The 27326-nt window shown below is 38.5% G+C and overlaps 1 protein-coding gene across 11 annotated transcripts; it reads left to right on the top strand.

Annotated features, from left to right (window-relative positions):
- Nucleotides 1-20146: 20146 nt before the first annotated feature.
- On the top strand, nucleotides 20147-25588 carry LOC147499856 (vesicle-fusing ATPase-like). 11 transcript variants are annotated; one of them, XR_015196105.1, is made up of 11 exons: nucleotides 20149-20531; nucleotides 20711-20751; nucleotides 21316-21340; nucleotides 21768-21841; nucleotides 22432-22603; nucleotides 22805-22874; nucleotides 23005-23118; nucleotides 23781-23897; nucleotides 24565-24663; nucleotides 24757-24811; nucleotides 25541-25588. XR_015196105.1 is itself a non-coding variant. In XM_086561620.1 (9 exons), exons 6-9 carry the CDS (start codon nucleotides 22547-22549, stop codon nucleotides 24787-24789), a joined length of 303 nt encoding a protein of 100 aa, XP_086417746.1. In that variant the 5' UTR covers nucleotides 20147-20531; nucleotides 20711-20751; nucleotides 21316-21340; nucleotides 21566-21654; nucleotides 21768-21841; nucleotides 22432-22546; the 3' UTR covers nucleotides 24790-25337. The 11 variants fall into 11 exon arrangements, 7 of the variants coding, with proteins under 7 accessions (XP_086417746.1, XP_086417744.1, XP_086417748.1 ...); XR_015196104.1 differs by having other exon boundaries at nucleotides 23781-24017; XR_015196106.1 differs by having other exon boundaries at nucleotides 23035-23118; nucleotides 23781-24663; nucleotides 25541-25581.
- Nucleotides 25589-27326: the final 1738 nt, after the last annotated feature.

Here is a 27326-nt window from a genome sequence, read left to right as displayed (position 1 = left end):
GACAGGGGATATCTGTTGAAAACAATCAGTATTGGGTTCCCAAATACTCTATACATTGCTAATATGGACAGAATAATCGAACATTTCTACCCTGCTATTAAGTCGAGTACTACTCGTACGCAGTTCATTGTTGAGTTAACTTCAAGATCTACAATTTCATTTCGTTTATTTAAATATATGGGTGCTGCCAATGATACGAGTAGTTATAGTGGTATTGTAATGAAGGAGGAGAAGAAAATGGCAATTTTTGGAGGATTGGGTCGTCATAATCGTTGTTATATCAACAGCCTACCCGAAGAAATTAGTTTGGACATTCTTCTTCGGCTCACTGTTGAGGATCTCTTAAGGATTAAGTCTGTATCCAAACTTTGGCGCAATTACATCTCCAATTTCAGGAATACATACTTCCTTCGCTATATACTTTTTTGGGTTTTTTAGACCTGCCCCCCCATTTCAAAGATGAATTAGACTTGCCCCCCAAATTCAGGGAAATTAGACTTGCCCCCCCAAACTCAGACTCCGTCTAAGTCAATACAGTTTGACCGTCATCTCCTTGTGAAATGTCCTAACTACCCTTTGACGAAATCTGAGTTTGGGGGGGGGGAGGGGCAAGTCTAATTCATCTTTGAAATGGGGGGCAGGTCTAAAAAACCCTTTTTTTTATTCAAAAACACTGTACTTTCACAAAGTTTCAATTTAGTCCAATTAATTGGATGTCCAGCTTACGTTACATAGACCGTTAAAAATTTCCCCGATTCTAATTTGTTTATGTGGCAGTTGTTTAAACCATGAGGTGGCATCCATCCAACATTTCAACACACCAACTCATCAAATTACAACTGATATATCGGTTAAACCTTAGAATTGTCGACGTTCAAACAATTTACCAAAGTTGACATTCACTAACTATGAGCTAGCAAAGAGGAGAGAGTGAGAGACTTCTGATTTCTGGCGAGCTTGCTTGCCTTAAGTCCAAAGCTTACCACTTCTAAATAAGGGGGGAAACTGAGATGACAAAATCGCATAAAGGAAAATTTGTTCTGTTCAGTCAATAATCCTCATGAGAGAAAATCTCAGAATGATGGTTTCTTTCGAATTTCCAGCATTACCCAGTGATCTATTTCAACGCCATGAAGAGATTCCTATTCTCTGGTTGCTTTTCACAATCTTTCAATCAGTTTTAACGGCCACCATAGAGTTGAACATAATTTCATTCAGCCTCAGGGTGCACTGCATCATTAGTTACCCGTGATATGATCCTTGTGTGTTGAATGGACTTTTAAAGCTCGGAATCGCCAATTCTCTTGAAGAGCATACTTCCTAGTGAATACGGAGCAAACTGGAATAAACAAGCATAAAGCTGGCAACATGACTAAGCTGCACAAAGTTCAGCTTCTGTTTGCAATACCATCTCTAAAAATGTGGCAGCAGCACAAAAAGTACAACTTCTTCCACCTGATCATCCTCATTGGCTGTTCTCATATTTGCTCGCTTTATATCCAACCACAAATGCTTGTTGCTCAGGCCAATGTCTCAACTTTCCTGGAATTGAAAAAATGGGCGCTCTGTAAAGTTACCATATGTTTGTCCAGGAGGAAGATAACTTGCATGGAAGAAAGAACATCACGTCATCAATGTTTTCATTGTACCAAACATATTTGTGGAAGAAAGAAACTTTGAGAAGTATTTAATAGAATATTATGATGCTGAAAGTTTGTGTGTAGTGATAGAGTACAAGAGGAAATAAGTGGTTTAGTTATAGAAGTTCATCTCTAAGAAAATGGCAAGCACAAAATTTAGCAGTTTGCTAAACTGACAAAAATAGTGATTAACTCCAAGAAAACGGCAACCAATGATATACTCTCAACTTAAAATTAAGTACTGGTATTCCAATAAGATTTGGAATTGCTTACAAGTTCTGTAGATAGTTTGTATGAAAATGTTGTCCAGCCTGTAACAGACTAGCTGTGGCACACAATCTACAGAAGATGATCTCAGTGATAAATTTTCTTTTTGAGAAAGACATTATCAGAGCAACGAGAATTTACAAATATGTACGATTCAAGGAAATCATTCCAAGTGACTTCAAGCACTGCATGGACTTACTTTATCTCAGGCTCTCAGCGCTTAATTGATAAACATCAACTGTGGCTTTGAATTGCTAGGGAAGTGTGCAGGAAAGTGTTTGTGGCAAGTTTACTTGGTCGACATCAAGTAAAAAAAAATTAGGGTTTTTTAGACCTCCCCCCCATTTCAAAGATGAATTAGACTTGCCCCCCCAAATTCAGGGAAATTAGACTTGCCCCCCCCAAACTCAGACTCCGTCAAAGGGTAGTTAGGACATTTCACAAGAAGATGACGGTCAAACTGCATTGACTTAGACGGAGTCTGAGTTTGGGGCAAGTCCATTTCCTAATTTGGGGCAAGTCTAATTCATCTTTGAAATGGGGGGGCAGGTCTAAAAAACCCTACTTTTTTTTTTGCAGGCAAAATGTGAATATATTATATATAATAATAAGATTATAATCTAGGGGTTAAGCACCACCTAGGCTGGATTAAGTTCCCACTTCGAAACCAAAAAATAAATTCCATGAAGGTGATAAATCCTTCATTCTATTGTCTAAACCATGTGTATTTCCAGTAAAAGTAATTCATTTATATCTTGCTGGAATTTTTCTAGCCTTGGGTGGAAGAGGAGTCATATCCACATCTTTCCCCTTTGTCTTGCTTCCTTTCTTCTTTTGAAACTGCCATGGTTCATCACCATCCTGTGAGTTATCCTCGTCATCAACATGCTCCTGCGACATCCATGCAGGCTTATACTTTTTCATTGCTATCTTCTGCCATGGTTCTTTACCATCCTCGACATTTTCATCATCATCTGCGAGGTCAGCCCATTTAACCGATCGTAGCAGTGAATTTGCCTCATTCAATAATTTGAGCCTGTTTCCATCTCCAGTAGTGGAAGAAGAATCGGACTCTGCCATTCTCGTCATTGAAGAGGAATCTGGCTCTAAAGCTCCACTATTCATAGTCCTCGCAATGGGAAAATAGGAATCAGCTGCTCGACTATTCTCTTGCGGCACAATTGGATTTGCGACAGCTAGAGAGCAGTTAGTAGCTGTAACAGCAGCTTAAGTTGCATTCAAAGGATGCAATGGTTGCATTTCCACAGCTAGTGGAAGCAATGCAACATCATCAATTGCTATATTTTCTGCTACCCCAACTTGTGGTATAGCATCAACATGATCAGTTCTAGCTTCTTGTGTTTGTGCATCTCCAGCTTCTAGACCCACCATATTTTCTGGTAATGTATCCCCAGTGCCAGTAGAAATTGGAGTAGGAATAGGAACACTCTGTGAGAATTTGTCCCCACTAATTCCAGCTTCCCGGTTATTATTTTGCCGATTTTACGCCTCCTTCGATGATTTGCTGCTTCAGTAGCATGCTGATTTTCTTTCCTCGATTCCTTTTCTAGGTTTATGTCCTTCTCATTTCTTATCTCTTTCTGTAGAGATTTACAATCGCTCATCAAGTGTCCAATTGTCTTGCAATGAGAGCAAAATTTTGGAAGTCTTGAGAGTTCAATTTCCTGGATAAAGTCTTGTCCATCTGAAACTTTGACTATAATTTGGCTTGGAATTGGTTTAGAAAGGTTTAAATCAACCAGTACACTTGCATAAAACCCGAAATTTCTCGTTGCAGTTGTTTTATCAATTCCGAAGGGGTAACCAATACATCTACCCATAGCCATGAGTATGGTCCCAAAATTGTTGCTTTAGTTTAGGTAATTTAACCCACACCATTGCATGAGAAATGCGCTAGATTTCAGGATCAAAATCTGGCTTCCACTTTGTTAACCTGAGAATTTGATTCTCAAATTTCCAAGGTCCTCCACTCCAAATTCGACAAGATCTTCCTCCGCGGGTAAGTCTAATCATGAAGTAACCTTTTCCCAGTGGGACTATTTTCCAGCAACCTTTTGGGCGCCATTTCTCTGAAGCAATAGTTCTAACAGTGTCTATGTTAATTTTTTTGGAAATCAAGTCAACCTACTAAACTGAATTTGCAGAATTGTAAACCTCTGTCTATTGCTTGTTTTGGAATTCTTATAGATGAAATGTTACCTTTCATCCCAGGAATGGGTAACACAGCTATATCGATTTCCATGGAAGCATTTGCTTTTACTTTTTCAGCAAAAGAGATTCTTTTATTGCTTGCATCTGATGATCCATTAAGAGCATTTTCTGCAATTTCAACTTGTGTGGCACCTCCTTTCTTCGCTATATCTGCATTAGGAAGATTTGTTTTGTTGTTCATTCTCCAACATAGCTTTTGGCTGTTCTTGAGTATTGGTCACATCTGCTAAAGGTGATTCCTTTTGTTGCTGTTGGGCGGGTTCAGAGCCTCCAAGGAAGCCCCAAGGACATACGACCACCATTGTGAGCTCAAATGGTGAAGTCAGACATGAGTCAACGATGGTCAAACCCAGATCTCCTTTTCCTTGTCTGCCATTAACAAAAGGTCTTTTTAGAAGTCTCCTTCGCTCTATACAACAACAACCACAACCACAAGAAGAAAAGATTGTCTTTACAACTTGTACCAAACCCTCAAATCTAGTACCCACTTACCAGTATAATCACTATTCCATTAAATTATTAAGAACTTCCTCAAAGAAATTGCAAATGCCACGCAAGCTAATAAAGGAGGAGGAAGAGGTAGACCATTCCCCAAAGGGGAAGAAGCAGAAGACACAGTAGCAACCTGAGGCGCTGTGTTTGAAAGCGACGTGTGACGGTTTACTGCTCTTTCAAGACAAATATGATCATCGACTGCTTTACATCTCCAACCCCATTACTTCCCAATTCCAAGCTGTTCCTCCGGCACGTCATCTTTTACTTTCTTCTCACTGGGAAATGTTGCTCAACACCCAATGGTCTTTTACTCGAACTGGCGAACCCATTGCCTTGATTCTGTTTCTCCTCTTCTTGGCCTTGTTCCCAAGATTGACCATCGCCTTGTTCTGAAGATTGACCAATTGCCTCATCACATATTGCCGAATGATTTCTTGGTGCTGCTGGTCAGACCAAAATTAGAGATGGACCGACCTCATAAGGGTATTGTGGGTAATAGCAAAATATATGAGATGGGCAGACGCCATCGTTAGTTAACCAAGTCAACTCACGGTTAGGAGGACCAAAACCTAATAAACGATCATTGTTGGATCAAAGCCTAATTACCCCATTATTAAGAGGACCAAAACCTAAAAACCCCTTTTTCTTAATAGTGAGAGATCCTTTGTGTTTGTTTTCAAAAGTTCATTTTCTATTGAAGCATAGCAAGAGTGTGATGACATGCTTAATTATTACACTGGAACTTGTTAAATTATATGTTGGTGGGTCTTGTTGGGGATTACACCAATACCAATCGGTTCCCCCACTACACAGATAACTTGTATGAACACAATTCAACTCCAGATAAATTCTAAATATCAACTACAACCTATACTAACATGCCCAACTCGCTAAACAACTATTAACAACAGATAATAATGTAAAGCAGTAAAAGCAAACCACAACACAAAGATTTACCGTGGTTCGGCCAATGATGCCTACTTCCACAAGAGCCAGTTCTTAATAAAATGGGAAGGAAGATTACAATCTCTCCTTTCAGTCTCTCACCTTACTAGATCACTCTTATCTCTTTACAGGGTTGTATCTCTGTAAAGGTTATCTCTCTTTTTGTTTTTAGTCTGGATTCCAATCCTTCTGACTTGTTTGGTTCTGTTGGTTAGGTTTTCCAAAACCTTGATTTTTGGTTTTATCTCCAAAAACCAAATTTTCGAATCGTAGCAAGGCCCACAAAATTATATCCGAGCGGCGGTATCACTCTGGAGCGAGTCGTACTGAAGACTGAAGCTGGCGGCTGGCTGGCCACTTTGGCTGGTCGCCCTATGTTCTTGGAACTCGGCGGCCGAAGTCGCTTATCTATCGAGCCTTGGGCGCTTCGACTTGTCGCGATGCGAATCGCGTTTACGTCGACTCGGTTTCTCTCCTCATGTGAGGGATAACTCCACAATCTCCCCTCCCGAACGGTGGGGGGATACCTCCATGCAATTGCCAAATCAGCAGAGGAGGTGTGTCGCCATTCCGCAATAGCACAACAAACAACATCAAACTTACCTTTCGGTAAGACTTTGGTCATCATATCCGACCCGTTTCTTGTCGGTATGGATTTTCTCGATACACAAATGCTTGTCTTCGAAGTACATCTCTAATCAATGATACGCGACGTGTATGTGCTTGGATCTAGAATGAAAACTTCGGATTCTTGCTCAAGTGGATGGCGCTCGATCACATAGAACTACAAACTGTTTTGCTTTAGCCTGGTTAGTTCGTCGAAGAAACCTCTTCATCCATAGCAACTCTTTGCAACACTTTCGGTGGCTGCAATGTACACAAACTTCGTAGTGGGAGGGCAACACACTTTTGCAACTTAGATTGCCAAGAAACTGCTCCCCGCAAAAGTAACCCGGATAACCGGAGGTGGACTTCATCGAGTCAACATCACCGCCATATGCGCATCGATTGTAGCCTTCAAGTAAGGGCTTACTTCCACCAAAACACAAACACGATTTGGAAGTGCCTTTGAGATATCTCAATATCCACTTAACACCTTCCCAATGCTCTTTACCCGATTTGATGAAATCGCTTACAACCCCAACGGCGAAAAGCAATATCCGGTCTAGTACACCATGGCATACATCAAACGCCCATCGCGGATGCATAAGGAATCTTTTCCATCCGACTCTGCTCATGCTCACCCTTAGGACACATCTCTTTGGTCATGCGGCGGGCCACCAAGCGGATAACCGGCGGGCTTCGCTTTGATCCATGTTGAATCTCTTCAACACCTACTCAATGTAGCTTTCTTGAGAAAGCCACAACTTTCCACTCTTTACGTCACGACGGTGATCCGCGATCCCAAGTATCTGTTTTGCTTGACCCAAATCCTTCATCTCAAAGGACTTACTCAAGTCTTTCTTCAAGCTTGGATATCTTGTTGATGTTTGGGCCAACTATCAACATATCATCCACATAAAGAATAGCCACAATGAAATCCCCATCCGAAATCTCTCGAACAAACACACAATGATCGGAAGCAGACTTCTTGTATCCTTGCTTCGCCATAAAGGAATCAAACTTTATGTACCACTGTCTCGGTGCTTGCTTCAATCCATACAAGCTCTTTATCAGCTTGCATACTAGGTGCTCCTTGCCTTTGACCTCAAACCCTTCTGGCTGGTCCATGTAGACATCTTCTTCAAGGTCTCCATGAAGAAAAGCTGTCTTGACATCTAGCTGCTCAACCTCTAGGTTCATACTTGCGGCCATACCCAATACCACCCGGATAGAAGTCATCTTCACTACAGGAGAGAAAATCTCATCAAAGTCAATTCCTTTCCTTTGACCGAATCCCTTCACAACAAGGCGAGCTTTGTGCCTTGGGTGAGGATTGTTCTCCTCATGCTTGACTTTATATATCCACTTATTCTTGAGAACTTTTCTCCCTGTGGGTTTCTCAACTAACTCATAAGTGTGATTCTTATGCAAAGAATCCATCTCGTCATGCATGGCCTTCAACATTTTTTTTTCTTGCGTACCTTCAAGTGCCTCTTGATAGTACATAGGTTCTCCACCATCCGATAGTAGCACGTGCGCGGTATGTGGTGGATACCTGGTTGAAGCTAGTCTCTCTCTGTCGGACCTCCTTGCCCCATCTGGCCGGTGCCTCGGGGAGGATGCACTTACGCTTGCTCACGGTGGTGGTTCATGCATCTCATCTGCATCTTCTATTCCAATAGGTTCTATCCCATCATGAGCAATAGGATTCTCATCATGAGCTTCAAACTCATGGTTCTCTGCATTCTCAATGCCTACGCCGTTCCCGCGGTAGGAACTTACGGTTACGAATCAACAAGATCATTGGTGAAAGCGCAGCTTCTCACCCTCCTCAAAGTCTGCTATGGTTTGGTCTTCTAAGAACACAACATCTCGACTTCGGATTACCTTCTTGTTAATCGGATCATAGAGTTTGTAACCAAACTTTTCATCTCCATAACCCGGAAAAATGCCTTCGCTTGGCTTTGTCATCAAGCTTGGATCTCTCATCGCCCGGAATATGCACAAATGCCCCCGCACCCAAATACCCCTCAAGTATCCATAATCAACATCTCTGCCGACCATACTCTCTCTCCGGATAATCACTATTCAGAGGCTTTCTTCGGTGACGGGTTGATCACATGCATGTACATGCGCATTGCTTCTACCCAAGTAGCTTCTAGGTAGCTTAGAGTGAGATAGCATGCATCTTATCCTCTCTACAATGGTGCGGTTCATTCTCTGCTATTCCATTCCATTCATTTGCGGTGTCTTGGGAGCGGTGCGCTCATGGCCGAATCCCATGACTCGGCAATACTCTTCAAATGGCCCAATGTACTCACCCCCATTATCGGCGAATACACTTTCAACAACTTCCCGGTCTCTCTTTCCACCATCTTTGTGGAATTTCTCAAACACGCCAAGTACTTCATCCTTGGTCGCCGGACTATAGGCCCATATCTTTCTTGGACGCATCATCAATGAATGTCAAAAGTCTGAAAACTCCCTGGTGGGACTTCACTCTCATAGGACCACATAAAGTCTGTGTGCACTAGCTCAAGGGCGATTGTCCTTTTACGTGAGGCGGGAATCTTTGGAAAGACACCCCTGTGTTGCTTTCCTACCAAACAATGAGTACATGTATTTAAATGTGTACCTTTAATGTCCGGCATGGCCTTTTGCTTAGCAAGAACTTCCATCCCTTTTATGCCCATGTGACCACGGTCTCTTGTACCCACAATTCGGATGAAGCTTCTTCTTCTTTCGCACGCGATTAAACCGCTTTACACAAACTAGCGTGTTTTGTAAAGAGAGCAAGTTTTCTTTCCTCCGGCTGCTACAATGGAACCTCCGGTCGGGTTTCCATACCCGTTACCAAGCGAGTTTACAAAGCCATCATCATCTAATTTCGGCCGAAATTAGGCTTAGCCGTATGTCGGGGACATGTCTTACATCCTTGAGTGTCAAGGTGTAGCCGACATTGGTTTCTACATGAACATCTCCAATGCCTATAATCTTGAGACTCCACTTTTACCCATCCTTACTTCACCATATTCACTACCGGTTGTAGGTAGTGAAGAATCCCCGTGCGGTGTGACGTGATAGGATGCTCTCTGTATCTATCACCCACTCGTATCGACATGAGGTACTAAGGCGACACACCACGACCGACAATTCCCACTAGGTCGCCGACTAGTGCGGTAGTATATCTGCACTGTGTTTCCGTTCCTCGCACCATGTCTTCATGTACCGCGGTTATTCTTCTCATCCCCTCTTGATTGTTGCGCGACTCATATCTCGAAGTGGCCTTTGGTGGCACAATAGTAACATTGCCTCTCTCCGCCTTTAGGAGTTCTAGCTTCACCCCTAGATTTATACGTCATCACCTCTAGAGCGAGATGGTTTTTCGCCGACCTCTCCCCGTTTCTCGTGAAAAGGACCTGCGAGTTAGAAGAGCCGCTTCTTGCACTCCTTCTAGTCTCCTCATTCAACAAAGATGTGGTAGCCATCTCCATGGTAACAATTCCATCCTTGGCTGCTCCATGTAGAGAAACTGCTAATGTCTCCCAACTTTCGGGTAGAGAGCCTAATAGAAACAAAGCCTCAACTTCGTCTCCCAAATTGATCTTCATCAAATGCATTTGATTGATGATATTCTGTACTTCATTAAGATGCTCAGACATTGAAGAACCTTCTTGGTACCGTAATGCGCAAACTTCTTAACGACTGGCACTTTGTTTCCACCCGACTTCCTCTCATAAAGGTCTTCGAGTTTCTTCCATAGACTGAAGGCTGTAGTCTCTTGGGCCACATGGTGAAAGACACTATCGTCAATCCACTGTCGAATGTATCCAATCGCTTTTCTGTCAAGCTTTTTCCACTTTCGGCCTCATCGGTTTTTTACGGTTTTACTCCCTCATTCTCAATGGGAAGTGCCAAGTCCTTGCGGTATAGCAAGTCTTCCATCTTGGCTTTCCGGATGGTGTAGTTCTTCCTATTCAGGACTCATCATAATGAAAGTGTTCACGGAATGGTCCATCTCTACAAGTTATTTAACCTCAAATCTTCTCTCGGGAATTTCGGTCAAACACCTTTCGACCAAGATTAGGATAACACCCTAGGCTATTCTAACCAAGGCTCGATACCACTTGTTGGGGATTACACCAATACCAATCGGTTCCCCACTACACGATAACTTGTATGAACACAATTCAACTCGGATAAATTCTAAATATCAACTACAACCTATACTAACATGCCCAACTCGCTAAACAACTATTAACAACGGATAATAATGTAAAGCAGTAAAAGCAAACCACAACACAAAGATTTACCGTGGTTCGGCCAATGATGCCTACTTCCACAAGAGCCAGTTCTTAATAAAATGGGAAGAAAGATTACAATCTCTCCTTTCAGTCTCTCACCTTACTAGATCACTCTTATCTCTTTACAGGGTTGTATCTCTCAGTAAAGGTTATCTCTTTTGTTTTAGTCTGGATTCCAATCCTTCTGACTTGTTTGGTTATGTTGGTTAGGTTTTCCAAAACCTTGATTTTTGGTTTTATCTCCAAAACCAAATTTAGGGCGTATCTTGAGCAAGGCCCACAAAATTATAATCGGCGGCCTGGGCTGCTCACTGAGCGAAGTCGAACTGGCACTGAAGCCGAGGGTAAGCCTATGTTCTTGGAACTCGGCCGAAGTCGCCTCTATCTGGCGCTGGCGCTCGACTAATCGCGATGCGAATTAGCCCGTTTCTGTCGGCTCGGTTTCTCTCCTCATGTGAGGGATAACTCCAACAGGTCTCATCTTCCGCTCCGTGGATTTGACAATTCAACTCAAATATATATTGCTGCTGGTGAACTTTTTGGTGGTGAACGCTTCAGGAAGCCATTCAGCAGTCCGTAATATAAAAGGAAAAATGAACGTTGTACCCTTTTATAACCAATTCATGTTGGAAGAAATACAATGCCAGTGAACCCCTGTGAAGGTGTTAGTTGTAAAGGTGATACTTATGAAGTCATTACCAAATCCTAAAATTTAAAACAAAACGACTTTTATAACCAAAATGGGAAAAGAAAATGCTTTCAGCCTAGTGGACTCTCATTCCCAACTGACAACATACAGAAGTACTTCTGCCCAAAAATTTGCTTTCCTAAAGTTCCTTCTCTATATTTCTTCCCAACATCTACTGAAAACAGTGTAAAAAGAAAGTTCCTCGTCACCTGCATGGTCTTTGTCATTGTGGACAAAATAGTAAATTCCAGAATACACTAAATGCTCGGTCTGGGTGTGCAATGTGCAACTCATACCTTTCATCCCAAGTACCGAACACTTTTATATGGAGCAATATCATATAGGTGCATCAAGGATATATATATATATATATATATTGACATACGCAAAAGTGTTTTGGCCCATTTCATTGACTGAGCTAGTTTAAGTGTTTAACCATCAATTAGAAGTCTGTCAACATTGAGCTGATTGTGATGTCTAAGAACAACTTTACTTGATTGTTCTAAGATCACTGAGATTCAGCAATAGTTTGAATGAATGAATGAAATGAACTGAAGTGAAACGAAGACCTTTATTGATTAATAATTGAAGTTTTACAATCGCTTTGTTTCTCTGTTTCTCTCTCCTGTTTCTAATGATTTTTCTGATAATGATTGAATGAATCCTCTTTCTTTTGCATCCAGTCTTTATATAGTGTCTTTAATTAGCTTTGGCCCAATCAACTTATGACACGTGTCCCTTGTCTTCCTCATTCTTTTTCCGCTCAATACCTGCAAATGTTTGAAATCACCACGAAATATACCAAGATATTGACCTTTATGTCAATATCTCGAGTTTTAAAATATCAGTCAAAATACTTAAAGGCACGATATTTGCCCACTACATCGCCCCCTCTCGAAAATTTGAAATTTTGCTTCGAATTTCAATTTTTCGAGAAGCGGTTACACTTGGGCCTAAATAACAACTCGATCCATATTTTTGAATATAAAATTTAAAAACAAACCATTTCTCTTTCCCTTATCTTTCAAAACTTCTTCTATAAAATACGCTACCAAAGAAAACCAAAAACGCGAAACTTCGTCCTGATCCTTTAACTTTCCAGAAATCAAGCATTACTTTTGTACGTTGCAAGGTATGTCACTTTTTTTCTGTATTTCAATTGTTAGTCTAACAAACTCGCATTATTATATAATTCGTGAATGAACTTAAAACAAAAATTTAGGGATTTGACAATTTTTGATACTAAACTACTATGTACCTGTGTATGTTTGTGTGACATATCTTTCTTTAATACTATATTGTTCTTTAAAATACCTAAAAGTTTGCATCTTTACACACTTAAAATGATTTTCTTATATATCCTTCTTCATACTATTTTTCATATCGGATATATTGATTGACAAAACCTCATATCGATATTTCCAATGTGCCAACCTTTATATCGAAACTTCTGATACCTTAAAACTATATTACTGATAAGATGATATATATATTAAATTGACGATACTAAAAATATCTTTGTCGTTCCCTCTTTGTTTATAGTCACTGTAATGGCGAGTGAAGATACCATCTCTGATGCTAGTACCAGTAGCGAAGATACCCATTCTGACGATAGACCCACTAGCCATCATTTTGCCTCTACTTTTACTAGGTCATACCAATCAACTTCAAACCTCGTGGGAGTTAAGTTATGCTGTAGAAGGAATTCCTTGTCATCTTTTCGAAACTATTGACTTTGAATCTGAGTGCGATACTGTTGAAGATACAAGCTGTTGGAAACATGGACTTAGCCCATTTTTTTTTATCAAACGACCTAATCTGGCTTTAGTTCAGGCCGCCTATCGCATTCCCCAATCCCAACGATAAAGTTCCTCTTTCAGACATCAATAATTACCATGGTCCTCTTTATGTTCTCAAGAGTCGGGATCTTAAAAAAATGGGTCAGTCACCAACTTCCACTCTAGATGATCCTCTAAATGACCATTCTTTCCTTCTATCCTCCTTCGCTTTGCATGAATTGCCTCCTAACCTTCCCCAATGCTATATTGATTACTTAAATAACCACCTGAAAATGACTCCCTATCTTTTTCCCCAGATTAAAAAAGAAATTCCTGACTTTTATCAATATCCGATTTTACAAGATATATTTGATCAACATATTTTGTTGTATACAGATATGACACCTCGAATGGCGATGAACCCAAATGCCGGTCGCCATTTCTCTGACAAGGGAAAAAAGAAAGCTGCTGAAAACATATCAGAAAAGGCTCCACAAGATAAGCCCACTGCCCCTTCCTCCTCTACTCATACTGCTTCTTCTAAGGATAAGCATCCTCCTCCTTCCCAAGAAAAACATCCTGCTCCTCCACAAAGTACTCGTACTCATTTGAAGAAAAGAAAAACTGCCTGGGGTGAAAGTGCCCTCGCTGCTGGTCAAACCCTTGAATCTATTCCTTCGGCCGATACTAGTCACCTCTTCAAACCTGTTTTCTGTTTGCTTGATGGAAGCGATGTCCCTTTGACCGCCTTGTTTTTTGCTGATGATTCTAGTGATGGTTTGGGTGTTACTTTGTCTACCAATTGTGTTCTCCCTAAAGACAAAATAGCCATGTGTAATTTAAATTTCGCAGACCGCTGCACAATCTTTTGTGACTTCATGGAAAAGGTATTTGTATTTTCCCTTCTATCATTTCATAATAGTTACACCTCTCTCTATATGCTTATCTATTTCTGTTATTTCCACAGGCTAAAGTGGCCGCCATTTCCCAGTTTGATCTTCACTATAAGCAAAAACTGCGATATTGGCCGTTTTCAAAAAATCGTTGACTCTCAACAGCTGGAAATTGATAGATTAAATCGAGAAAATAGTCAGTTGAAAAAAGACAACAATCAACTGAATAGCGATCTAAAACTTCATGCTGAAAATGCTGAGAAGATTTTAACTCAGAAGGTTGCTGAGCATGCATAAACTTTGAAAAAAATCACCGAAGATTTTTCTTCAAAAAAAATGAAGTATGAGGAAGCTTCTGATGCTGAATATAACAAAGTTATGACAGCTGTAAATCTTCTAGGTGACCAGTTGGAAGTTTTTAAACGATATGTTCCACATGATGTTCTCGTGGAATATGATCTTGTTTCAGATGATGAAGAAGAAACTGCCACTCCTTCTATTCCTGACGCACCAGATATCACTGCTTCTCACCTTTCTACTGATGTTGTTCATAACTTTGTTGCTGACTTAGCTGAAGTGGATGGTCTTCTTACTACTCCTTCTCTAAAAAGTAGATATATAGTCCTTCTCTAAAAAGTAGATACTTAAGTTAACTTTAAAATAAGTACGTAAGTAAAACTTCACCTACAAAATGAATTCAAACCTATTTTTTGTGGATATGATATACTCAATATTAAGATCATCTCTACAAAATTTCAGCTCATTTGAAAACCTCTAACATTGGCAAAAAACAATTACAAAAACTCAACATTTCTGGACTGTTAGATTTGGCTATAGTGACACTCTTATTCTGCCACTCTAATCTGACACCCTTCCTGGTCCCTCAGATTTCATCCTGATCTAATAGCTAAAATGATTTAGCCCAAATAAAAAACAAGTGGGGGTATAATCATCATTTCCTTTCACAAATTAGAAATCCACGACCATCTTCTTCTCCTCACTCACTCACTCACTCACTCAACCTAATCTGATGAGAGCTGGAACTCTCTCTCTCTCTCTCTCGGCTACATTATTTTCTCAAAACCCCATCGACTTCTTCTTTCTCACTTTCTCTCTCGATACCATCACCACATAGAATTCGAACCCAACAACGATTTCAGCAACCAACAACGATTTTCTCTCTCAAATACAAACAAATCTCCATATCTTAACATAAATCCTACTGAAATTGCTATAAAACTTAGGGATTTTGTTTTTTTTTTCCGATTATCAAGCAATTGTAATTAAGGTATGCTTTCTTCATTATTTAATTTGTTTGATAATGTTTATTTATTTTTATTCATTCTATTCAAAACTATAGTATTTAATTTCTGCAAATACAATTAATTCGTTTTATTTGGTCATGAAAACTTGGTATTCTGTGTATTAATGGTGTTTGTGAGTATTTCTGCAACATATTGGTGAATTTGGTTGTTTTGTTCGGCTTCCTTGTGTATGTGAAATTTATGAAACACATTGCAGCCTGGAGGTCCTTTTGTGGTAATTTTGAAACGGTGAATCTTTTGGCGAAGTCATGGCGACTACTCTAATTTTTCATGTTGTTTATCAATTTTTCTGCTTCAGAAAATGTTAGTCAAGTTTAATTTTTATCTAAATGTTTATTGATTGTTTTTCTACGAAGGGATTACGGGGTGGGATAATCTCTGGAGTTGGTCTACTGATAAAAGCCCAAAATTGTAGTTTTAACCCCTTAATATCATTACATTTAGACCAATTATGTGTATAATAAATATGAGTTACTACTGTTTATGTGCGTTTATATATTTCAGATATTTGAGTCAAATATGTGAAGAAACATGTCACTTTTGCGAGATTAATGAGCAAAGGTTGGTTGCTAAAAAGTTCTATGATTAAAGGCCAAGATTTAAGGAGAAAAAACCTTTTTAAAGCCCGGTCAAAGCTGAAAAGTCAAAGTCAACGCGGGCAGAAATAGAGCAGAAAAGTTAATAGAACTTCTACAGGCCGTATCTTTGGACTCAGACCTCGGAATTGAGCTTATTATATGTCAAAACGACTAGCTCGGAAAGAGCTTTCTAACGGTCTAGTTCTTGACCCAATCAGATGAGCAGAAGTGGACGAAAATGCTGTTGCAGTAATTTTCAGCAGAAAAACTCTTTTTAGACTTATGTAATTAGGTTTTGGGCTTGATTTAAAGGCCCAAAACATAGCTCCAAAGCTCATGCACGAAAATATAGACCTAGCCTCTCTTATATAAAGAGGACTAAGGCATATAATTAGATATACTTAAACTTAAATAGATATAATTAATTAGAAATAGATAATTAGAATTTAGACATAGTTATTAGTTTAAACCTTAATTAGTTAATTATTGTTCTTCATTATGTCTCCTTCTTATATATCTGTTTATGATAGTCTAATGACATTTAGCTAAACTTCCATTAGAGGAGTTTGATGAAGCTTGATGAAGACTTGATATGTTAGTTAGAATTATTGCTTGTTAAGAGTTTCACTCTAGAAGGATAGTTGATTCGCCATGAGAATGGGTTGGACTTCCTCACATGCTAATTATTAGTTGGCAGAGATTGCCATAAGTAATTAGGGATCAACACTTAATCTTATTTTATTAGGACTGCAATAATCTACACTAGCATATTAGGAATACATCAAGTGGATTCAAATCTCCCTAATCCCTTCTCCATATTCACATTCCATATTCTATTATCATAGTATAAGTTAATACATCTTATTTAAGTTAAATTGCCATATTAGCATAATTCAATTCATTACTCTCATTCGTTTTGTTAGTATCAATTAAACTAGTGAAAACTTACGTTTAAAGGACTAGGAGTGGAACGAATTCTCTACTCCATTTATTGCATGATTCAAGAGAGTAGATAACTTTGATAGTTTAGAGTAAATTATTATTCTTTACTTCTGTTTAAGTTTAGTTAGTTAAATAGGAGTAAAGGATAATTTCAATGTTTATCAAATAGCGCCGCTGCCATCTTAGTTATGTTTAAATTCATTTCCTTTAGTATTTTCATCCCTATCAAAATCCCATTAAAACCCACCCACCCTTGTTTGGTTCTGACTGTGTTTGTTTGGTTCATAATTTATTTTTTTAGAAATCTACACGGAACGTGCCTGTGCCTATAGTAGGCTATCTCGGGGGAGTGTGCACGCCCTAAAAACACTGGACATTGGTTCAGGCAAGAGCGCGCCCTCGCCCTTCTACGCCTAGTTCCTTTCAAGCGCGCCCGCGCCCACTTCGAATTAGCCTGATTTTCACAGGTTAGTTTCCAACTCACTTCGTTTAAGTTATTTAGTGTTTCTAACTTCGTGAATACACTGTGATCGCGTATATAAGACGCTATTCAAACGCGTAGCAAGGAGGCATTCAGGTACTCCTTCTTCCACTCCTCGCCTCTCCTGTTAGAGGATTTTTTCTAGCATATCAGGGTTGTTTGACTATTTGTTCGTGGTTTGTTTCTTATTGGCCTTAAACTTGTATGAGATTAAGGTCCGGTACTAGTAAACCATCTTCGGTTATTTATCGTAAACTGACCTGGCTTCTTTTTGTGTTATTGAGATGGTATATGGATGATGTAGATTGATGATAGTCGTTGAACAAAATAGAAGCGTATCAAAACCTAATTATCCCTCAATAAGTAAAGGATGAGTAGGGTATCGTTCCACTTTTAAGTGTATGTTATGTGAAGGACATGACTGGAAAGGGGGTTTGAGGGATTAAAAACTATGATTATAGAGATTTTAGATTCTAATGCTAAACTAAACTAAGCTAACTAAACTATTGAGAATTTATAAGAGAGGGAATTCAAGATATTATAATCCACCAATACTTTTGATCTATGATCTTCTGCTTCATGGTTGTTCTTACAAGTAGACTACAATTAGGCAATCGAGCGAGTGCTGATGCCCTCTTGGATGAAACATCATTAACAATTAATTCTACTTAAAGTTGTTCCTATGTTTATGCTATTAATATCTTCTTTCCTTTTATGTAAGCTTAGGCAGCCATTTAATGTATTATCGAGAGCAACATCAAGGAGTACTTCCTAATAGGGCGGCCATTCAATGAATCACCACTTAAGGCAAACACAAAGAATACTTCCCCTAGGTAGCCACTCCCTGAGCTACCCCTTCTAAGGCAACACAAAGAATACTTCCTTGACTCTAAAAAACTATACTACTAGAAGAAAAGTAAAGAACACTAGCATGATATTAATATTGCAAAACATAAACCCTATTTTATACTTCCATCTCTTGGTGTGGGCAATGGAACTAATAACTAAAAACATAAAGAACTAACCTGATTGAAGAACACCATGAACCAGAAGAATCAGTAAACCTTAAGCACCGACTTCATCTCCTCCCTTGAAGAAGAAGATTAGCCTTCCATAAAGAAGGAAGAACACGAAAAACGAGAAAAAGAAGAGTCGAAGAACATAAGACTAGAAAGACTAACTTATTAAGACTCGACTAGTTAAAACCAAATCTTTTATTATTAATCTCTCTTTGCCTCAAGTTCTGGAGACAAGAATATAAGTGAATTGGCAAATTACATGAGGCACTTAGGTCCTCTATTTATAGGGGTTACAATGAGTTCTAGAAGCATTTCAAACCGCCATTTGTTTCCTAATACAAATTAACTTCTTTTAGAGTCCAACTTCGTCTCCAAAACTGAGAAGGAAGTGGCTATAGTGTCGGTTCATGCATCTGGACGTATGATCCTTGTGTCTTAGACGTGAGCATTGCGTCTGGACGCATGATCTTTGCGTCCCAGACGCGGAAGTCTATTTTCCCTCTTTTGCTTTATCTTTCTATCCTCTTTTACGGGCTTTGGTCCAAACAATGAATCCTATTGCCTTGTGCTTCCAAATAGGCTTTAAAATAGGTCCAAGTCGCATCTTTAATAGCTTCAATTCCTTGGCCTTCTCCATGATTGTCCATGGGCTTCCCATGTGATCCTTAATGCTCCGTTTTACCCCTTTTTCTCTAATATTCCACAAAACTCTCTTTTTCACCTGTAGAATCATAAAATATAACTTACAAACACTATTAGTCCACTAAGATGGCTAAACAAGAGGCATAATCGAGGGTTAAATTGCACTTTTTAAGTACTTATCATAACCCCAACTAAACTTTTGCTAGTCTCTTAGCAAATAAGATAAAAAAAAATAGATAAGTGATCAAAATCACATCTTAATAACAAAAATAAAATCCTAACTCACTTTCGTAGGCATCGTGATTACATTTACCATATCCAACAAGGCTTTAAACCTTTAAGTTCCCCAAAAAGGACGAGTTATTGTCTCGTGAGGGTTTTCAGGTGATATACCCATAAAATCAATCAATAGCATGTTCAAGAATGATAGTATTTTTCAGAGAGAGAAATTCCTTACCCACTTAGTGCTTACTCCAACAGACGGTCTCCATTGCTAACTACTTTGCTGCAAAAACTCATAAATTATGATGGGAGATAGTAAAAATTGACAAAATTCTCAATCAAGGCTTATATGTTGACTTAGTCAATCTCCTATACTCTCCTATCTAAGAAACGGAATCCCTAGTTTACCTTTAGACAGATAATCTTGACTTTCAATCCTCACCGGTCACACCTTCAGAAAAAAATCTCTCAGAAGATGGTATACTATTTTACCTCATGTATGTGGTGAAAAGAATAATGAATACGAACATCCCACATACTACCTTGAAAAACAGACTTCTAGATGACAGTAGTCTCATGGAAAGAATGTCAATCACATATGAACTGTCGGGTCTTTCACTTTAGCATCCTCTCACCTATTCTAGACTTCATATACCATATTGTAGTGATAAGTCATGGGTTGTAACTTGGCTTGGGTATTGGTTTATGAAGGAAAGGTAAAAAGGATTCAAAGGTTGTTTCTAAAAACACTAGGGGTTTTGCTTCTTTTTTTGGAAGATTTCTTCAAATTCTGTATTGCAGAGAAAATTCTTCCTTTGTCTTAGCTTTTCCATCCATTATGTTCATTTTAAAAAAAAAAAAAAAAAAAAAAATTTAAGTGGAAATTTTATTGATAATGATAACGAGTTTTACAAATAATTAGGACAAAGTCAACAACAATCATGTAAGTCCTTTCTCGAATGGCAAATCCTATTCTCCTAAATACAAACTCGTTGGAACCAGGTTGTCATTACGTTGTAGTCCATAACTTTTCTGTGATCTCTAAGGCTTCTCAATAGATCACATTGTCTTTAAAACCAAAAGTGTCACTACACAAGAATTCTGGAAATAGGACACATTCTAAGGACTATATACCCCGTCTCTAATTAAGAAGGAGAAATGTCGTCCTAAATTGTTTGGACCCGTCGTATTTGTTGTTTAGGTTGACTAAGATTAACTACAGGACATTAGTTATCGTCCCAAATTAGAGACAAGATTTATTGTCTTTCCCATTTTCAGTGACCGTCGTAGATGAATTTTCAGAGAGAAGGTGAGCCCAATATTTCACTATCCCGCATTCCCGCCTCAATATTTTTTTTTTTCTTTCATTAACCCTAACCCTAGTGTAAGGAAATTGAGGGCTTTCGTGGGAGGGCTCTGAAGTAAAGCTTTGGCAGGAGTGATTTAACAGTGAGAGCTTCAAATCTCTCTCAAATCGGTAAGAGCTACATCTCTCTCTCAAGTTTGGTAACTCCCTCATCTCTCTCTAAAGTTTTGGTATTCCCCTTCTCTCTCTATCATCAATTTTCGTGTTTTTTTTTCCAGACCTCAATTTCTAAACCCCAATTTCCAGTCTAGGGTTTCTGATATATATTATGATGTTTACTTTATTTTCAGGTTGCAAGGCTAGAGGGTCTGCTCTACGTGTTCACTTCAAGGTTTTTTTTTTTTGTTGTTTTCCTGATTTTAGATCTGTTATTATTCTTTTGTGGATAGATTAATGAGGGTTAATTCAGTGAATGTTTCAACTTTTAACATGATATGTACTGTGAACTTTGTTGGTTATTGTTGTATTATAAAATTTAGTAGTTAATTAACTATTCTCTGTCGCAAGCCTATAGATATTGACTTTTGATCCTGATATATATATATTATGATGTTTACTTTATTAGACTGATTGATGAGTTGATTGAATCTAGTAACAGTTTGGATTGTTTTGTGTTAAGCATCTGATAGATAGCTCCAATTTGTGACTAGTGAGTTGTACCACACGCTTGGTTGTCTTCTTGAAACAACCGAAGTAAGCCTTTGTTTCGATAAGGTCAGCTATTCTGATCCTTATTACAAAGCATGAGCTTTCCTAATTTTTTTTTAGCCCGTGCTTTTGACTTCCCCTTACTAGTAAAGGGAACTGGAATGGATTTTTTTACCTAATCGATTTGTCTGTCCCAAAACGTGTGCTTCCAACGGAATATGGTTCAACCGGGCTAGCTATGGAACAGGTCTGCTCTACATGTTCACTTCAAGGTAACATTTATTTTTCTTCTTTACTGATTTTGGATATGTTATTATTCTTTTTGTAGATAGAATAATGAGGATTAACCTTAAACTTAGTATCTGTTTACATGAAATGAAAACTTGGAAATGAGTTTTTTAGTTATTGATTTTTAGCTAGTATATATTGTTTACAATTGTAAGGAACTCTCTCTTGTTGAGAGAGTGATTAAGCCCATCACTAATTTGTTGACACAGTTATGGGTGTGCTCTACTACCTTAAGATACATGATTTGCGTCTCAGTATAGTACTGTTGTATCGCTGGCCTGCGTGGATGGGTAATTAGGTAGTGGGTTTAATGACTCTTTTGTTGAGGGTGGGTTCTTTCAAATTGCTTTTTTGTTGTGAAGATTGCGGCTTTGTTTTAATCTTGTTCTACCTTGAATGGATGGAGTGCAGAACTAGTAATGCAGAAAAAAGAATCAGACCTACTGAAAGAACAGCTGGAAGATCTTAAGAAAGAGCTAGATGAGGTCATTGTTCTTTCTTGGACCTCTCCTTTTGTGTATTGAAAATTCATTGTTTATATATATATATATATATATATATATATATATTGATTGCATTTGGTTGATTTATATGATGTCGAGTCTCTTTTGTGGTGTCCCTTGGGTAAAGTTGGAGTTTCTTCACTTAGAAAATAAATTGGAGGAAACATAAACTCATGGTATAAGACATGTATTAGGGTTTCTGGGATATTGTTTACATATTTGTTGTTTTCTTTTGATTCGAGGATTGGTTACTTGATTTAATTGACATTTGTCGAGATGGTCAAGTAGCCGTTTCTACGAATTAGTATATTTTTAGTAGTGTATTATTCTTATTATATGGTGTCATCTGATATTTCAGATTAGTTGTTACTAGTGTTTGTCACTTTGCACTGCTATGTATTCTTTTGGATATATTTTTGTCACAATACCTAGTTAAGTAGCTATCAATGTTAAAAATTGGAGCCAGTTGAGGGACAATGCTTTCTTCTTTCCTTTGTTCTTTAAAGGAAAAAGAAAATAAATGCGGCTCATAACCACAGATATTTATGTTTGAATTTCTTGTGAAAGTGCAGATTATGACTGTGGGGCAGAAGGTTCCTTTTGAATATCTTGGAACAATTTTCGTGTTTACCGTCAGTCAAGCTGGTGGTGGAGGGGCAGGAGAAGTCTAATACCCTTGAGAGAGGGATGATATCTGCTGATATATACATTGTGTTTGAAGCATCAAAGGCCAGTGGTATCAAGGTTATTTTCAGTAACTTTATCACATACCTGTCAATTCTCATCATCTGCGTTCTTACTATCGACTTCAATTTCCCTTGTAAGTTGATATCTTTAGTCAGTTAAAAACTTACAATTGACGGCAACCATTGTAAGTTGATATCTTTATTTAGTTAAAATTGATGGCAAGGTACTCATCTAGTTGTTTTATATTGAAATGTTCAGATAGTCAACCAGCGCGAAGCTGCCAGTAGTCACATTTTTTGGCATAAGGAGTTTAATCTTGAATCACTCGGTATAGGTGGTTTAAGTGCAGAGTTTGCTGACATATTTCGAAGAGCATGCATTTGCATCTCGTGTTTTTCCTTCCCATGTGACTAGCAAGTAATGCACATATTTATAATCAGTTTCAATATTTTGAATAGTTGATCTGGTACATTCATCTATCGTTAAAGGAATGCTGCTTTATGGGCCTCCTGGCACTGGAAAGACTAATGGCTTGGCAGATTGGGAAAATGTTAGATGGAAAGGAACTAAAGGTATCATGATGTCTCTATTATGGATTATTAGTAAAATTAGAGGAATAGAGGTCATTAGTATTATTTCGTTGTTTGGTAAGAAACAGAGGCTATTAGTTCCGTGAGAGTATTATTGGTTATTGGTTACTTTGGCTTATAAATTAATTAATATTGTTTATATGCCAATAGATCTAAAACTGAACTTCCGAAGTTTGAAATATCTTATTACCTTTTTGTAATCATCGCTTCACGGCTTCACAGATGATCTTAAGAAACAACAAGGAAATCCTTAATTGGATTTCGGGACATTTCTAATCTTAATACCATAAAAGTGTTTGTGCATCCGTTTTTATTTTAATTTTCTTTAGTTTCTAAAAAAATATAGTTTAGGTTAATAGAGTTCATAAAATAGAGTTCTACTCGTGTTAATCTACTCGTATCTGCTGCTCCCCTTTGAAAATAGGGTTCATAAAATGAAAATAATGCTAACAACGAGCTGATACCTCCTCAAATAAGATATTTCTAGCTACATCTTAACATATAATATTTAGATCTCAATTGAGACCACAAGTGAATTGGGGCAATTAACTTATGTTGACGGATGGCGGCTCTTAATCCGTCAACACGCCTCCTGTTTTTAGGACTATATTCTCTGGCTAATTGCAGAATCAATAATCTTCCAGATGCAGCTAATGTGAGAGGAAGATAAGGACTTGCATGATCCAAGAAGCTCTATCATAAAAGCTAGAAAAGGCTCAAAGGAAGCCACACCTTTTAGAGTTCTCAATAAAGGAACCATGGTACGGTTCGGGGCTTCCTTTGGAGTTGCAACGGGACAAATCTGTATGAAAATATTCTTGCAACGGGACAAATCTTTACGAAAATATTCTTATTCATCCTAAGATTTTGTGTAGTCTAAGGTACAAACCACACTATGTACAATAGCACGTTAGAGACCCCGGGCAAAAATGTCGTATGTTTATTTAACTGTGAACGTGACTTTCTTGCACAAAATTTTGAACACTAGCTCTTTACGCGTATTTGGAGAAAGTGTGGTGATCTTTATCATGACAGAGAACATGAGTCTTAGAATAATTTTGGATGTGTTGACAATGTGAGTAAAGCTCAGTCATTGTTTTTAAATTATGAATTGGTGAGTGTAAGAATAAACTTTTACAAGTAAGAAGCCATGAGCCTGGATTGCGTAGATATGAATGAAACATTGTTATTTAGTTATATATTGTAAAATTTCCATAAAAGTATTCTATTCTTAAGTTCTTTTCATGGACACGTTTTTTGCAAGCAGAAAAGGATGAGGTATCATTGTCTTTCTGTCTTTGGGTAATGCATAGTAATATTTCACTGGTGGTTCTTAGATATTGATTCAAAGCTAGTTTATTGATCAAGAAATTTTGTAATCTGCTGTTTTCTTCTCCGCTATTTGACTATATTATCCATGAACTCCAGATTGTTAATGGGCCTGAGGTTTTAAGTAAATTTGTTGGAGAAACGGAAAAGAATGTGAGGGATTTATTTGTTGTGCTGAAAATGACCAAAGGACCTGAGGTAAAGAAAGTTCACACATTAATATCTCATGTTTACTTTCCGCTTTCCAGTCCAGTATGTAATGACTCGATTTTTCTTTTCTTTTCTTTTCAGGAGATCAAAGTGAGTTGCATGTATAATTTTTGATGAAATTGATGCTATCTGCAAGGTGGGAATTACTGTCATTTGATAAAATGCCAATTCTTGAAGCATACTTTTTGATAGCAGACCATCCATGTATAATATTCGTGCACACCTTCTGCCTTAGTGTGTGCTACTTCTTTGCCTCAGTTCGTGAGGCTGACATTCAGTCATGTTGGCTAGCCTATTGGAGTGAGTCTTTTGTGGTCAGATTCCAGTGAACTGGTCTCTCCTTATCTTACTAGGCTTTTGACATATGTTAGTGGAGGTTGGTGTGGTCGACATGGTTATGGAGACTGGGATATTAAGTTGATTGTAAGAAGGTTCTACAGGTAGATCTAGGCCCAGAACCTCCAAAGTATTACTTTAAACCACACACTACACTTAAACACCTACTGATCTGCTTATAGCTTGCTTGGAAAGTTGTTTTGTCGACTTTGTTGGTGTTTCTTTACATTCTATTTTCTCCCTACAGGGCCTCTTTATACTTTGTTGTATAGAGAGGGCTGGGATTGTTTGTGTTTAATAATTAATTGTTTCGTTTAGACCTTTTATTTATGTGGTGATGTGGTTGCTAAGTGGACATGAATTTAGACTATGCATATCTATTAATTAAGAAGCTTTGCACGTGGTTGTGATATGAGAATTTGGTACAAACTTCATAGTTGTTGCATGTGGTACTTGACTTAGAAAAGACACCTATAAGAGTATGGTTATCTTATGTAAAGGTACATCAACAACTAAGATATACCTGCAGGTTCCGCTCATGTTGGGCCGACTTTACTTAAGAGAAGTTGGATCTTGGCGCACCAAGGCAAGTTGGATCCGCCATAAGTAGTCTTGTACAATAACTTCCCGTTTCATTCGGAAAGACGAAACGAATTGAATGAAGTCAACTCTTGTGAACTCACTTCTCTGTGTGGAGTGGCGTCGGATTGATAATGCTCCTGCCGTGTTGTTTGCCTCTACGTGGGCTAGCACCTAGAAAACTCCGATCTCAAAGCTGTTTACCGTCATGAAAGGCTATGTGATTCACACGAAAGAACAAAATGTGCGTGCAAAGGTGATGAAGATAGGAATTTCAAATTGTTTTTTCATTATGTTCTTATTCTTCTTTGTATACTTTGAAAGCCTAGTTGTTGGCAATCATAAGCTTGAAAATATTGTAAATTGGAAATTATCAATGTATATATCAATTTTTGGAATGTGTTGTTTTAGTATGTTGTTTGACTAATTGATTTTATCATCTGAGAAACCTTAAATCAGATGGGGTTTGGAAAAATAGATTCTACAAAAAAAATAATTATTAAAAAAATTACCTTAAACTTGTACGACGGAAATGCATGTCCTAAAGTAAGGACACAAATTTACGACTGCTGGTAGAGTTCCAGTTTTGAAAATACGCAGTTGCATTGGAAAACAAATATACGACGGTTTTGAGTGTCCTATATTTAACGATGGCATAAACTGTCTCAAGCCCGTCGCAGTTCTAATTCAGCTTACCACACTAATTCCCGTCGTTAATATTAACGACAACACTATTTGCGACGGAGTCTGGGACATCATTTTCCGTCGTAAATCTTGATTTAGGACGGATTTAACCATCGTTTTTTGCCATTTCTGGTGTAGTGTGTCAAAACTGAAAGGAATGAAACAATGCTGGTTAGCTCTACAAGCCTCCTCGTGTTTCTCAATTTTCCCTACCACTACTCTATTAGCTGCTTCTCCCACCTCAAAGACTCCATTCCCAATCCCTACCAATGGAGAGGCTCCAGTTACATCAACACACGCATGCCTCCCCTCAGACCAACTATAGACCAATCAATACATCTGCCGGCAGGCGTGTCGATCTTCCCTCATTCGGATCAGTGAGAAAATTCACGGGAGCCTCCTTCTTCACTTGTACCCCAACCCTCCAAAATGCATCACATAAAATATCTCTGACATGATCATGTCGGTATTTGAAACCTGGAAAATGTCTGCAATGTGATGCGTGGTTTCCGAAAGCATCTAGTCTAGTCTTTTTGCAAACTGGGCATAGACCACCATCAGAGTACAAAGGGATCATGAGACGGTACTGGAGAATAGAACGATACTCTACTGGAGACATACGTTGTCCAAGTCCCTCCATCAAAATAACAAGTAGAAAATCCTTTGCATGTTCCGACTGCAAGCATCCAATGATTGCTTTCTGACGAGCAGATAACACGAACTCCCTCTCAAGACCAGCAACAATACTGAGGTCAAAATCGGGTAGACAGAGAATCAATGCATTACGAGCAACATCAAGAATCTCATCCAAAGGCACTGAGCCATAATTCCTAAGAATGTGGTTCTGAAGCTCAGAAGTCTGACAAAGGGAGGCCACAAAGGCAAAATAAGAGACATCAGTGGCACAATAAATACCTAATCCACCAAGACGTAATGGGAGTGTCGATAAACACCACTGCAAATCAACGAAGTCAGGACCATCAGAAACCATAATACCCTGGAGAACACTGCGGAGATGCCGATCAAAAGTCTTAGCTGCCTCTCTACAAAGG

Source organism: Coptis chinensis, chromosome 5, assembly GCF_015680905.1.
Source record: "Coptis chinensis isolate HL-2020 chromosome 5, ASM1568090v1, whole genome shotgun sequence".
NCBI classification, from domain to species: domain Eukaryota; kingdom Viridiplantae; phylum Streptophyta; class Magnoliopsida; order Ranunculales; family Ranunculaceae; genus Coptis; species Coptis chinensis.
This window is presented reverse-complemented; position numbering and strand designations above follow the sequence as displayed.

Coding starts and splice junctions, on each gene's coding strand:
- LOC147499856 (XM_086561618.1), top strand. CDS start 22,547: ATGATATCTGCTGATATATACATTGTGTTTGAAGCATCAAAGGCCAGT. Junction 22,604..23,004: donor CAAAGGCCAGTGGTATCAAG/GTTATTTTCAGT, acceptor TATTTTGAATAG/TTGATCTGGTACATTCATCT. Junction 24,664..24,756: donor AAATGACCAAAGGACCTGAG/GTAAAGAAAGTT, acceptor TTTTCTTTTCAG/GAGATCAAAGTGAGTTGCAT.